The 14,698-nt window shown below is 52.1% G+C and overlaps 1 protein-coding gene across 3 annotated transcripts in view; it reads right to left on the bottom strand.

The window, feature by feature from the left end:
* LOC133368947 (AFG3-like protein 1) overlaps positions 1-14,698 on the bottom strand; it is an 18,814-nt gene extending 4,116 nt beyond the window's left edge. Inside the window, exons 1-16 of one of the 3 annotated variants that reach the window (XM_061593641.1) lie at positions 14,577-14,698; positions 12,915-12,984; positions 12,374-12,427; positions 11,886-12,001; positions 11,589-11,738; positions 11,172-11,240; positions 10,141-10,265; positions 9,773-10,043; positions 9,292-9,429; positions 8,744-8,897; positions 7,466-7,573; positions 5,902-6,027; positions 4,981-5,091; positions 3,654-3,769; positions 1,815-2,015; positions 784-978 (exon numbers count right to left, since the gene is read on the bottom strand). In XM_061593641.1, the coding sequence (XP_061449625.1) occupies positions 784-978; positions 1,815-2,015; positions 3,654-3,769; positions 4,981-5,091; positions 5,902-6,027; positions 7,466-7,573; positions 8,744-8,897; positions 9,292-9,429; positions 9,773-10,043; positions 10,141-10,265; positions 11,172-11,240; positions 11,589-11,738; positions 11,886-12,001; positions 12,374-12,427; positions 12,915-12,984; positions 14,577-14,681 (2,109 nt within the window). In that variant the 5' untranslated portion in view covers positions 14,682-14,698. Of the gene's footprint in view, positions 1-783; positions 979-1,001; positions 1,194-1,814; positions 2,016-3,653; positions 3,770-4,980; positions 5,092-5,901; positions 6,028-7,465; positions 7,574-8,743; positions 8,898-9,291; positions 9,430-9,772; positions 10,044-10,140; positions 10,266-11,171; positions 11,241-11,588; positions 11,739-11,885; positions 12,002-12,373; positions 12,428-12,914; positions 12,985-14,576 lie in introns of those variants that run through there. The other 2 variants (XM_061593643.1, XM_061593642.1) reach the window with 2 other exon arrangements.

Raw genomic sequence — 14,698 nt, 5'->3', positions numbered from 1 at the left:
TGCCATGAAGTTGCCACCTGCAAGTTTGGTAGACTTGTATTTGAGAAGAGGCAGGCTCCTTTCAATTTGCACAAAACAAAAATGGAGAAAACACAAACTTGTGGGGCATTTTTAAATTCAATGGGCCAGTCCTCAGGATGATGTTCAGCTCCTGGACTGAAAGGGGCACTGGGAGGAACACCTTCTAGTGGGGCCCTGGCAGTCTTACTGGGCAGCAGTGGTAGCGCTGCAAGCAGCACCAGGTAGCTGGGACAGCCACCATTTTAAGTTCCCACAATGCCCCCGATGTAGTGTTGCTCTGTGCCATTGTGGGAAATTAAAATGATGGCTAGGCCCAGCTACCCAGAGTGCTAAGCCAGTAGTAATTTTTTTACATACAAAGGGCACAACAGCTATCAGTGCTGAGCCTTGCAAGGGCATTGGGAGCCCAGCAGCTGCCCAAGAAGGCCAGGTGCCAATGCCGGCCCTGGCCTTCCCTGGATCAGCTTCCACTGTAGATATAAAATGGCTACAGAGAGCAAGCAACACTACGGAAGCCCATTAAGAAAGAAAGTACAAATTAGGAAAGAAGGCAGCCCTCCCACTGCGCATTCCTTCCAGCGGCTAAATTAAACTGTTCCTCCCAAGAGTACTTTTTGCATCGTTCACTGCTTCTGTCCCCGCTGTGCTGCCCCCATTTTAGCCTCTGTTGAATAGGAGAGGTATTTGGGGTTGTGCGTTGCAAGCTGACCCCCTTTGAGGTGCAGGACGAGCCAAATGAGAACTTCTGCCCGGGTGCCGTACCTTCTCCACGTGGCCACGGCACTGACTCAGCAGCTGCAGGGTCTTCTCGTAGGCCGTGCTGATCAAGGCACGCACCTCTTCGTCAATCAGCTCCGCGGTGGCTTCACTGTAGGGCTTCTCGGCCAGCAGCTTGCCCTGCTGCGGAAGGTCGAAGGAGACCTGGCCCAGTTTGTCACTCATGCCAAACTGCACAACCTGAAAAGACAGCAGCACCCCTGAGCTGGCAGCAGGACCAGGTGGGCAGCGGGATGCCAGTCTAGTTCGCTTGCCTGCAGCATCCAGCTCAGGCTGTCCCGACTTCACAAGACTGTCATCAGATGCTGCAAGTGCGTTCCGAGGTTTTGAAACTTGGTTTTCGCATAACTAGAAAGATGTGGAGCGCAGGCAGGGCAGCTTGGGTGTACACAAAGCTGTGAACACAGAGTCAAAAGGCGTCACTGGATCTTACCATTTGGGGGGGAAAGGCAGGACCCACATTTAACAAATAAATTACCTCCAGCTCTGCCCATTCATTTCCTTCCCTCCCAACCTTGCCTGCCCCAGTCAGCCTTTGACGGTTTTAGACAAATTCCTGGAAGATAAGGCCATTAGTGGCTACTAGTCTCCATGGCTGGAGGCAGCGTGCTTCTGAACACCAGTTGCTGGAAACCGCAGGAGGGGAGAGTTGCTCTTGCGGTCACGTCCTGCTTGCAGGCTTCGCATGGGCATCTGGTTGGCCACTGTGAGAAGAGGATGCTGGACTAGATGGGCCCCCTTGGGCCTGATCCAGCAGCCGGGCTCTTCTTATGTTCCTATGATGTGTGTGTGTGTTTCTTGCACAAAGGTGTGGCTGAAGTTGGGGGGGGAAGCATGTCCACTGCTTAGAGCAAAGAGCTAACCTCTTTTTCTGAAGAAAGGAGCAGATGTTTTGAATGGGTTTTACATCTGTCTTTTGATTCTAAATGGGGCTCCTACTCCCAAATTAAGGCCTTTTCTTCTGCTCTCATGCCTGGGCCACCAACCCACTCAGGGCTTGCCTCACTGGGCTTTACCTGGGCATAGGCGCTCTGCGTCACCTTCCGGAGGTCATCCTGGGCACCAGTTGTGATCCGGCCAAAGAAGAGCTGCTCTGCAACACGGCCCCCCAGCATCATGCACATGCGGTCAAAGAGCTGCTCCCGGGTGTAGAGGCAGCGATCCTGAGGCAGGTACTGTGCGTAGCCCAGGCCCTTCCCCCGGGGGATGATGGAGACCTGCCAGGCACACACCGCCAAGGTCAGCAACGCAGAGGGCCACAGGGGCCCCGTCCAGTTCTGAGCCAACAGGAAGTTGGGGGGGCAACACCCACCCACCAGGAAAATCCATCAGACATTTGCTGCATCACCCAAAGGTAGCTGTGGCTCCCTCAAGGGGTGAAGATTTACATGCAGAAACAAGATTCTTTCAAAAGGGCCAAAATGATACACAGTGATCTCCAAAACACAGAACAGCAATTGCCCTCATTGGCCAATATGTTCAGCAGCTTTAGCAAATAGAGCAGTTCTGTCTGTCACACAAGCATCTATTTCTGGAAGGAGAGAGCACCTTTTACCTGCTGGGGAAGGCAAAGAGAGGGTCCGACTCAGCTGGGAATTTCTGGGAGATTGTCTGAGTTTTGGGTCCAACCCACCCGTGATGCTCTCTTGCCGCTATCCTGTTCAGAATCAGCTTCACCGCGTTAAGAGGACTTTTCTACATCTCCTTTCCTCTCTTTGCTTCTTGACTCAGCCCCTGCCACAGCTAAGTCAGGCTGTGCAGAAGTGGTGCTGGGAAGGACTCATCCTGCATTACATAATTCCTGGCTTAATGGAAGCACCCTGGGGCGCCATGGCTCTCGCCTCCGATCCTGTTCCTTCATTCAGACTAGGTCAGCTCCACTTGCAGGTACCAGCACCAGGAGCAGGTGGCAGGGAGGCTGGAGAGCTGGCAAAATACACTGGGGCATGACCCCAGGATCAGACTCTCCCAAGTTCGGGGGAAGAGGCCATGGATTAGCAGGAAGTGGCTGAGTGGGAGAGAGAATTGCCCTCAGCATCATCGTCAATTGACCCCGCTTTCCTGGAAGCACCCCCACATCAGAAGCCCATCTTGCTGCTGTCTGAGCAAGCCGCACTGCCAGTCTCCGAGTCCAAGGACTCCTGCCCAGACACACCAGTGGAGCCTGTAGCTCAGTGGTAGAGCACTTGTTTGGCATATAGAAGCACCCAGGTTTGATTTCCAGGAAGGACTGGGCCTGAAACCTTGGACGGCTGCTGCCAATCAGTGCAGACAATGCTGAGCTAGATAGAGACAAATGGTCTAACAGTATGAGGCAGGTTCCTATGTGCCACTGACCAATAGTATTTCCTGTGCTTCTGTGGATCACTGGGGCAACACTCAATCCTGTTCCACTGGAGCCAACAGCTGCTGAAGAGGCTGTTCCCAACAGAGGCAGAGCTAACCATCCAGACAGAGCTGAAGCCCAACGCAGCTCTCTGCCTGGTGCTCTCTGCTGCTGGAGCAACTATTGAGCTTGCTGGTATGAATCTCCAGCCCAAATCTTGCACAGAGCTATCCAGAGTGCCGCTTGGAACTTGAACTTTGCCTTCCCAGGTGCTGGACTTTGCCTTGCTTTGCCTAGCTGGACTTTGCCTTATTGCACTTGTTTTGCTGGAACCTGAGCTCTTGCCTGGAACCCCCATCTGGCTACCAACTTTGACAGAATAACCCTGTTCAACCTTCTGGATTAAGTGGGCATTCATTGCGCTATCCGGCCCTTCCAGAAAAATCTGTGCTCAGCTGGCTCTGCCCACTCAATGACCTGATTCTGTGTTTCTATTCTGAGAGTTTCCATTGGCTGTGGGGAGGCGCACCTTCACCAAAGGGTCTGCATGCTTTAAGAACCAGCCAACCACAGCATGTCCGGCTTCATGGTAAGCCACTACGGCCTTCTCGTTTGGCTGCAGGACTTGGGTCTTCTTCTCAAGCCCTGGGAAAAGAGAAAATCAGGGAGAGAGACGGAGAGCAGAGTTTGGGGAAAGGATTGAGAAAGGCCTCTCCTAACCAGAGACAACACACCCCACCCTCCCAGCGGATACCAACACAGTGGAGAATCTACATGAAACGTGCTGCTTATTATCAAAAACACAAAAGCTAATTGCAAGCTGTGCAAATGCTACGGCTTGGCTTCAACAGAACAGACCTGAGACTCAGTCCTTTAACTCTGACATAAGAAACTGTTCTGCAGTCAGAAGCTGCAGGGCAATATGGATAGCTAGCAAGCCCACAAAAGGCAAAGGGATACACCATTTGCAGATTTCTGAAGGCTGCCAAGTCTTCCCTCCCTCGGGGAAACTGTGTTGTCTCCCTCCCCTCACTTTCCTTTCCCCAACACGTTCCAGTCTGCAACTGCGGGGGACTCTTCATGGCTAGGTCCCTCTGGGGATCACTTCCTCTTGGGCCATGAAGTTACTAAGGAACTGCAAAGACCTTTCCTCTCTCCTCCACCCACGCAAGAGCCCCCCCACTCTGCTCAGCAAGGGGGTGACATCTCAGGCATGTCTGGAAGGCAGCAGCCGAGGCTCTCACTGCAGAGGCAGAAGAACCCAAGAAGAATGTGTGGAATTCACTGCCACAAGCTGCGATGGCTTCAGAAGGGGAACAGACGGATTCATGGAGGTTTAGCAATGGCTGTCGGTCATAACAACGTAAGAAGAGCTTGGCTGCTGGGCCAGACCAAAGGGGCCTCTAATCCAGCATCCTGTTTGCCACAGCAACCAACCAGTCAGAAGCCCACAAGCAAGGCGTGAAGAGAACCACAAGAGAACAGCAGGAGAGGCACGTTCCATGGTAGATCCACCACTAAACCAGCAGGAAGGCGCCAGTGGAAACACATCCCGGCTGATCCCGCTGAAACTGACAAGAGTGGCTGGAAAATAAATGCTCCGGTGGGGCAGGGGCAGGCTCCCCGCCAAGGCCTCTTCTGACGCACCTCCCCACACTTGCTCCCCATAAGAGCCTGGCTGCTGGATCAGACCAAAGCCATGTCTCGTCCAGCATGTGGCTTGCCGCCGTGGCCAGCCAGGGGCCTCTGGGAAGCCTATAGGCAGGACATGAGCGCCACTGCCCTCTCCCCTGGCAATGTTCCCCGACAGCTGGTGTACAGAGGAGGCGGCACGGTGAGCAGGCAGGCACCCTCACCCCCAAGGACCCTCTCGAGGGCCTGTTCAAAGTGCATCTCGTTCACGGTGGGACTGGCGTGCCGTGCGGCAATGAGGGCAGCCTCGTTGCAAACGTTGGAGATGTTGGCACCTGCAGAGAGAGGAACAGAGAGGGCTGTGGGTGCGCTGGGCGAAGAAAAAGGGAACCCGGCGCCTGGAACAATCGTCTGTTCGGCATAGCTGGAAGGAGGCCTCCCCTACGCCACTTGTGGACTTTACTCCAAAGGAGGGGAAGGGATCCCGGAGCTGCCTGAAAGCACCTCCAACGCTTTTGGAGCCAGCGAGGAAGGCAGCGAGAATAGCAGCCTCTCCTCCATCGGCCAGGGCGTCCCTAAGCCAGTGAGGCAGGGGCAGGTACGGTGAGGGGGGCAGGGGGGCAAAATGCCCTTTCCTGACTTAACGTGTGTGTGTGCGTACATGTCCATGTCCCTGAGGCCTTTTCTTCCTTGCTTGGAGGGGCTGGCAGCCGCATGCTGTGCAAGCTCTTTCCCACGACAGACATGCTCTTCCGCAATTGCGGCATTTCACAAAACAGCTGGGCGGAGAGGATCAGGAAACCACGAGCCGGAGACCTCCCTGTGGGGCAGGGCCCTTCACCCCAGGCCACCCCATCTAGGCCCAAGGCAAAGGGCACTGCAGGAAGGCTCCTCGGAGAAATCGGCAGATACCCCCAGGCGGCAAACTGCAGCTGCGGCTGCTGCCCTTACAATCTCTTCATCAAGCCAGGAAGTCCTGCCACGCCCTACAGCAGCCTTGGCCAATCTGGTGTCCTCCGGATGCCTTGGACTACAACTCCCATCAGCCTCAGCCAGAACTACAGGTTCCCACCCAGATGCTGCTCACCATCCTTGTCTGGCAGCACTCCTGCCCCCCACGCTGGCATTTTGCCCACTCATCTCACCTGTGAATCCTGGAGTCCGGGCCGCCATCTTTCGAGCCAGAGCATCTCTGCTGATATTTGCGCCCAGTTTCAGAGGTCGGAGGTGGACTTTGAAGATGGATGCTCTGCCCTTGATGTCCGGTGGGCCTAGTTGGGGAGAGAGAGTGAGGGAGGCCACCCTTAGGAATGAGAAGGGAGGCACTAAAGCGGCTTCTCCCTCCTGTCCTCTTGTGGGGTAGCCCCTTTTAGCCACTCCATATTCCAAAATAAATATTCTCCTAAGATCAAAATAAAGGTGTCATGCCAGCAGCAAAGGAAAATCCTGTTCTGCTGCTGGAAATCAAGTCAGGTCAGGAAAAGTCAAGAAAAGGGCTCCCTTCAGCAGGCCAGGACCCCCGGGTGCCTCCCAGCAGGCGCTGCTGATGTAATGATGGAGGAAACTGTCTCAGGCAAGTGCTGGGACTTTCTGAGACAGGGGTGGGGAGCCATTTTCAGACGGAGGGCTGCATTCCCGTGGTGGGTGGGGACAGAGCAAAAGTAGGTGGGGCAGCTAATGTGAATTTGACCCTTGTTCAGAGAAGGCTAGTTTCTACACTCTCTCACTCTCTCTGTCCTCCATCAAGGTAAGCAAGAAGTGATCAGAGTTCAAAGGGACATTTTAGCCAGGCAAAAACACGCAAGGAGGGAGTGAAAGAGGGCCAGTGTGTGGTGTGGCCTCAGGGGAGTTCTTAAGGGCCAGACAGAGAGTCCTGGAGGGCCACATTTGAGGTTCCCCACCCATGTTCTGAGACCTCATGCAGGCTGCACTGCCCTTGGCCCTGCCTCCTGGGGGAGGTGGCAACGCTGACGGAAGGGGCCTGGCCTGAATCTACAGGCACGGACTTCGATGCTGTGGAAGGGACGGAGGCGTGATTAGGCACTTGTTCTCCAACTCCGAGGAGGGCAGGAGGGCCCAGGGAGAGGAGCAGCCTGCATTTTCTCTTCCTCAGGATAGTGCGAGGAGCCGGGTTCAAGGGCCATGAGAAAAAGGCCATCTAATTACAGATTTTTTTAAAAAACAAGTATTTATAATCTCAAATGGACAAAGCACCTCTGCCCAGCTCACAAGCAAGGCACAAAATCAACAGCCCGTCCCATCGTCTGTAACTCCCAGCCCCCGACATTCAGAGCTATACTGATTTTGAACACGGAGGACTCATGCAGCTGCCATTGTGAAGACCTACTGATAGGTGCCTCTTCCTCCATGCATTTGTCTGTACTTGCTTTCTCCAACCTGGTGCCCTCCAGATGTTTTGGACTACAGCTCCTGTCTATGTTGGCTGAGGCCAGTGGGAACTGTAGTCTAAAACATCTAGAGGGCACCAGGCTGGGGAAGGCAGGATTTATGCATAGCCTGGCAAAGGAGGCCAGCACCCAGCTCTGCTCAGACCAAGCACTCCCAGACTTCCCCAAATCATTGCAAGGTTCATTAGCGGCCATGAAGCAACACAGAGCAGAACTTTGGGCAACAAATTGGTTGGGAGAAAACAAGAACAAACACCGGACAGGGTTTCTTTTTAATAAGACTGAATGTGGCATCTGTTACCGATATAAATCTGCCGATCAAAGCGTCCTGGTCTCATCAGCGCCGGGTCCAAGACGTCGGGCCGGTTTGTGCCTGCAAGCACTACAACGTTTGTGTTGCTATTGAACCCTGCGCAGAAAGTGGGAGGAGATCAGATTCAAAGGGTTGGATGTCTCTTGCAATCTTCTGTTTGGAATACATCCCCAAACATCCCACAAGCCGCCTAGGGAGGGAATGGAGGGCAGCTAATGTATTTGTACTGAAATACATCATTTCCCAACAAAATGCAGAACTTAACATTTGGTACAATTTTCAAACTCGCCCGAGTAGCCAGACCCATCTTCGGAATGGTTTCGAAGTCAACCCCATTAAAAAGCAACAACCACTGTCCGTTTCGCTAAAACAAACCCTTCCTTGTCCCCAACCACTAAAGAACTGTCTAAAAGGAAACTCTCCAGTCACTTCTAGAGAGTCTCAGAGAAGACTGAAGGGAGATATGATAGCACTATTCAAGTACATGAAAGGTTGTAGACCCCAGAGGAGGGCCGAGATCTCTTCTTGATTGTCCCAGAGTGCAGGACACGGAATAATGGGCTCAAGTTGCAGGAAGCCAGATTTCGACTGGACATCAAGAAAAAATTCCTAACTTTTAGAGCCATATGACAATGAAACCAATTACCTAGAGAGGTAGTGGGCTCTCCAACACTGGAGGCGTTCAAGAGGCAGCTGGACAGCCATCTGTCGAGAATGATTTGGATTCCTGCATTGACCAGGGGGTTGGACTTGATGGCCTTACAGGCCCCTTCCAACTCTATTCTATGATTCTAGATGTTCAAGCTTGGGCTCTGACGAGTCTCAAATGGAAAGGAGTTCCAGGGATGCAGAGCAACCATGAAGAATGCCTCTCTGCATGCCTGTTGCTTGAATCTGACATGCTGATGGTACACGCAAGAGCAGCCTTCCCCAGTCTCGTGCCCTCCAGATGCTGTAGAGGACAACTCCCATCATTGCTGACCATGGGATGGGGAAGACAGGAGTCAGGGATGATGGGACTTGTAGTCTAAGAACATCTGGACGACCCCAGGTTGCAGAAGGGTGTTGATAGCAGGTGCCTCAGCTTTGAAAGGCCAAGCTATTTCAGACAGGAACCATATTAATAGTCTAGAAACGTTAACATGGAAAGCCATGGAAATGCTAGGAAAGGAAACAGTGGTGAGGACTTCAGATGGTTTCTTTCTCAAGGAGAAAGAGATGATGCTCAGCCACGACGCTCAGAGGGCCTGCGAGAAGGTCTCTCACCATCCATCTCTACTAGCAGCTGGTTGAGGGTGTTCTCTTGCTCGCTCTGGCCCCCAAAGTGCCCGTGGCTCCGCTTCCTCCCAATGGCATCAATCTCATCGATGAAGAGGATGCAAGGGGCATTCTTCCGTGCTAAGGCAAACATATCCCGAACCTGAAACAAAGATATTTCCCCAAAGAGCTGATCTGCCCGCTGGCAGGAAAACTGTCTGGTTTGGCAGGTGGGGCTTAGAATGGAGAATCCTGCCCCTCTAGGAGGAAGGGCAGGCTCTTCTGTGCATCTGAGGCAGACACGCAGGCAGGTGCAAGAACCCAGGAAATGGCTGCGACTCCCCTGCTCAATGTGGGATGAGCAGCAGGTAGGAACCAGTCAAAACCCAGGGCGTCAAATAGGCAGAGCTGAAGCCTGGATGCTCATATCACCAGCCAAGGCTGCTTTGCCTCCTCTCTGTTAGATAGTTACATGGTGACCTCTTGACTCCCATCAACACCCTTTCCATTTAAGGAGTCTGCAGAACATTTGCCTGAGCCCCCGCTCCCAATCTCACCCTAGCAGGTCCAACTCCAATAAACATTTCTAGGAACTCAGAGCCGTTCACGGTGATGAAAGGGACGTTGGCTTCTCCTGCAGTAGCTTTGGCCAAGAGGGTTTTGCCTGTACCCGGAGGGCCTGTGAGCATTGCTCCCTGAAAGAGACGACATATGCCAGCATGGGGGAAGGCTGAGCTGCAATACGGTCCCTTAATTGGTCAGCCAGCACATATCAGGTGCTCCTTACAGCTGGAATTCTAAATATCTTGGTGAAACATTGCTGGAGCTCAGAGGTCCCTCATTTCAGGAGAATTTCACTTACAACCCCAAAACTAATGCTCCTTTTGATGGGCCTCATGGTGGGCCTGGATAACCAACCACCAGGCACAGCAGAAGAGGCCACCTTCCACTCTCCTCCAAAAGTCCAGATCAGGCCACCTTGGTTTGTCTGCTTAACCCAGTGATCTGGCTACAAATCACCATTGAGCGAGTAGGCACCTTTGGGATCTTGGCCCCGAGATCTTGGTACTGCTTGGGATTCTTCAAGAAGTTCACAAACTCCATGATCTCCAGCTTGGCTTCTTCGCAGCCGGCCACATCTTTGAACTGCACTTCGATGTTGCCTTCCAGGACCTTTGCTGTTGTCTTTGCAATGCTGAAGATCCCTCCCCGTCGTCTGCTGTGCCCGCTTCCCATTGGCCTGCGTCTCAGAGTGAACAGCAGGAAGCCCATCAGCAGCAGAGAGGGTGCCATTGTCAGGAGAAAGGAGCTATAAGAGGAGATGGCCAGAAGGCTCATGAGCAACACCCGGCAACACCCAGACAGTTTCAGCCCTGCTGCAGCTGCTGACCTGGCCTGGCACTCACCCATTGCTCTCCGTGCCGTAGACGACAGAAACCTGGTGCGCACTGCCAATCCCCAACTCCAGCTGAGCTCTCTCCAGGTTTTGTTCAAAGCTATCCACGCTGCCAATGTTGAACCAGACGTACCTCTGCAGCAATCAATTTTTAAAAACAAACAAACTTTTATTCTTTATGCAAGAACATACGACAAAAAATACAACTAATCCAAATGAAAACCCTTTCCCCTCTCACCCTCCCCAGAGCTACTATTTGTAATATTGAAGCACCTCATCTATAGTACTACAGGATTATACAGGTCAGTATAGAAGTACATGAGAGCCAGTGTGGTGTAGTGGTTAAGGTGTTGGGAGACCAGAGTTGAAATCCCCACACAGCCATGAAGCTCCCTGGGTGACCTTGGGCCAGTCACTGCCTCTCAGCTTCAGAGGAAGGCAATGGTAAACCCCCTCTGAATACCAATTGCCATGAAAACTCCATTCGCAGGGTTGCCATAAGTCGGGATTGACTTGAAGGGAGTCCATTTCCACTTCCATAGAAGTACAGCTAAGTGTCATTCAATTTAAATAACCAATATAAAGCTATAAAGCCTGAGTAACATAAAAAATTCTGCAGCGATCAATGACAGATGTGAAGATAGGAAATTGCCTTATACTGAGTCAGACCGTTGGTCCATCTATCTCAGTCTGGTCGACACTGACTGGCAACGTCTCTCCAGGGTTTCAGGCAAGAGTCTCCCCCAGCCCTGCCTGGAGATCCACCGGGGACTGAACCTCAGACGTTCCGCATGCAAAGCAGAGTCTTGATTACTGAGCTATGGCCTTTGCCTAGTGTTGATTCTTCACCCCTCCCAGTCTACACAGATCTGTCTCCTGCTACAGGTGTGGAAGCGACCTCTGTGGATCCGGTGCCCTTGCCACCGGACTGCTGTGCCTGGAACTATGCACAGCTTGCCTTCCAAAGGACTAGCCATAGCCGGCTGGATTGACCGTGGGTACCCCCTTTCTTCTTCCGTCTCGTCCCCTGCAATTCCTTACCTCTGAGGTGGCTCCAGGGATTGGGACGACCCGCACAAACTCTTTGTTCACTACTTCCAGTCGATCCACCTTAAGACAGAGGGAGAGAGAAAGAGCAGGTGGGATCACCTCCACACCACACACTGATTGTTAAAAGTGGTGTGCGTGTCCTTTAAATGTTTGGTGTGGATGTGACCAGGGAGAGAGCGAGAATGTGAGTCGTTTTTGGTGGAGATTCACTTGAGTACAAAAGGGTACATTGTGACCACAAAGAATTCCTAGGTGAGAGCAGAAATCACCCCCTATTCATTTTCCCTCCTCTCTGTGCCTCCTCCAGGCGTTGCTACTGTGATAACAGCTACTGCAGAGCGTGAGGAAGCTGCACCTACGAGCAATGCCCCCCCCTTGCAAAAGAGAGCCTGCTGCAAATCGCCTCACCAATCCTCTGGCCAGGTAGCAATGCACAAAGTGCTTCCAGCTGATCTCTGTGCCCGAATCTTGCCAGTAGAAGTAGAAGAACCCTGAGATGATTGCAGCTCCCATGACAGCCAGGTACTGGAAGTTCTTGTCATCCCAAGGGAACTCTCCCTGGGAGCAAAAAGGAGGCTGCTATTATTGGGTCATTTTTCATTTTCTGCTTTAGCCCTCCTCCCTCCCTCCACTGATTCCAGCAGCTCCAAGGAACTGTTGGGACATTCAAAAGACGTAAGAACAACAGAGGAGACGGTTGCATACCTTCTGCACGCGGTTCTGCCACCCCAAATCCTCCTCTTTCCTTCCTCTCTTGCTCCCTCCACCACCGCTGCCCCCAGCATGTTTTGGGTGCTTGAGATCTTTAGAACCAAGAGGCTCTGAGAAGAAGAAAAAACCCAGAAATATCCACAGGTTGGTCTTTAAAAGGCATGTGGCTCAGCGCAGGAAGTGGTGCAGGATGGGGAGAGAGATGAGATCTGTGCTAATACCTGGAACAGCAGGTGCTGGGCATCCTTGGAGAAGGCAGGGAGGTGGAACAACATGGGGACAAGGGAAGGCACCTTATATTGAGTCAGACCATTGGTCCAGCTAGTTCAATATGGTTTACACCAAATGGCAAGCAGCGTTCCAGGGTTTCAGACAGGAAGTGTCTCTCAGGCCTACATGGAAATGCTGGGGATCAAACTTGGGGCCTTCTACATGCAAGGCAGATGCTCTGCCACCGAGTTATCGAAGGGAAAGAGGGTTACCTTTGTTGTCGGGAGCTGCGTCTGTTGGACTCTTTTCAGCTTTCTTCTCAAAGCCTGTGGGGCAAGAACAGATCTTACTGTTCACAGCTTTCCATCCTCCACCCAGTCTGGAGAGGAGATATACCGGGGGATAAGGGGCCCATCGCTGTCTAGCCTCATTGCTCTACCTGCCCAAAAGCTGAAATGCTCAGAAACCTCAGTGCCTCAACATCAACCTTCTCTGCCCACACTTGACATTTCAACCTTGCTAGGAGCCTGGCTAGTCAGTAACTATAAATCTGCAAAAAGAAAAGCTTAAGTGATCACGCTTTGTCTTGTCTATTGTGATTGGCAGCACGCTTCCAAGGTCACCCACAAGGGATTTCCTAAGCCTTCCTGGTTGAGATTGTTTTAAATGGAGGTACCAGAGATTGAACGTGGGACCTTCTACATGCAAAGCAAGTGCTCCACAACTAAGCAAGAAGCCCCATATCCTCCTTCTTCTTCTTCCCAAGACAGCCACAAGCAAAAAGCACCAAACCTCTCTGCTGGAGGCACGTACCTTCAGGAAGCTTGGAGCACAACCCGTGATGGAAGGATGTGACGCATCCTGGATGGACTCTCTGAAACCACTAGAACGAGCAAAGGGCAGCATTGGTTTCCTGAGGGTCTTCAGGGTTCCCTCCCCATTTCTCTTGAGCAAGCTCAGAGGTACAGGGTAAGCAACACAGTGGCCAAGAAGGCCTCAAAACCAAGTATTTGGAAGGGTGCGTGCATCTACCTGTAGCAAGATACTTTGTGCACCAAGGCAGATAAAAGCAACAAAAGCAGCCTACTGACCTGCCATGCAGCTTTAAAAACCCATCAGGAGTTGCCAGTTTTAAACCCATGATCTCAAATAAGACTACAATGAGTCTTGAATTTGTATTCTGAGAAAATGTATTCTATGGGAGTGCTAGTGTGGTGCAGTGGTTAGAGTGCTGGACTAGGACTGGGAAGACCCAGGTTCAAATCCCTACGCAGTTCACTCGGCCTGCTACTTTCTCTCAGCTAACCTACCTCACAAGGTTGTTAGGATAAAATGGGGCCAAAGGAAGGATCCGTGAATGCAACTTTGAGTTCCTTGGAAAAAAGACAGAATATATATATAAAAAAATTAAAAGGAACAGGTGGGATGGGACTGGTCATTAACAGAGGAGATTTGCACAAAGCAGGAGTTATGGTGAAAGCTTAAACAGCTCTGAGCCTCTGGCCAAACAAAGGTCCTTGGGTCATAGTGGTGGGACTCCCATCATGCTGGGGTCCACCTTTCCAGGTGGCCTATAGCAATTTCAGACAGGCCAGCCGCTAACCTGGGGCCAGCAATATGCAGGCATGACAAATAACAGGGTATTTTAGACATGAATGAAGTAGAAAGTGCTCTTTTAAACTCCAGGTCTTCTCAACTGGGACAAATGTCTTTAGGTATTTTGAAGCATTTCAAAGTTTATCCTGCAAAGTCTTTTTGTGCTAAGAGGGTAGAAATAGGCAGCCCATATTACAGAGTGAAGGGAGCGAAGCTGACAGCAGCTTACGACAATAGGGTAGTCTGGTGTTGTTATCCTCATTTCAGGTGATTATTCCCATACTAAACAAGGAAGGCGTCTGGGACAGAGACAGGAGCATGGGATACCCTTGCCACACAGCCCGCTGTTGCAGGGGTGGCGGGGAGTTCAGTGACCAGAAACTCTCTTCTAATATCATGTAGTCCAGTTAAACATTCTCATATTGTGCATGGAGAGCTGCAAGGCTAACAACGCGATCCTGTTCACTCAGGGTAAAAAAGTCACGCTTCATTCAGTGAGCAGCTTTACAACAGCCTTGCAAGGTAGCTCGTTGAAGAGTATCCGAGCCACTTACTCCCTATCTAACCCGCAACTCTACCGTCACTGAATGCAGGCGCGTCCTGATTGGCCAGCACCGGCGGATCCGTTCCTTTTCTGCCGATCCAGAGCCCCGGCGACGTAGGGCGGGGTCTAGACCTTCACGCCTAAAAAAATCTCGTTCTGACCCCGCCCACTGTATAAGTCCTAGACCTATCATGGAGGCTCTGGCGCGCGGCGATGACGTCATCAGCAACACCACCTCCTAACTCCCGCTATCAACGGGAAGGGGGGGACGTACGGAGGGCGCCTTTGTATTTACGACAGTGCCGCAAACAAAGCGGCCTCCTCCTTTTCCTCACCTGCCGGACCGGTGCCAGCTTCGTGAGTCCGCGACTGTGGCAGCGGCCCCTCCACAGGGCGGCCAAAGATGGCGACAAAGCTGCCGCCGCCAGCCGATGGGCCATTACTGTCCTATCACTCC

Source organism: Rhineura floridana, chromosome 13, assembly GCF_030035675.1.
Source record: "Rhineura floridana isolate rRhiFlo1 chromosome 13, rRhiFlo1.hap2, whole genome shotgun sequence".
Classification (NCBI taxonomy): Eukaryota; Metazoa; Chordata; class Lepidosauria; order Squamata; family Rhineuridae; genus Rhineura; species Rhineura floridana.
Note: the sequence above shows the minus strand (reverse complement) of the source record. Positions and strands in the feature narration are given on the sequence as shown.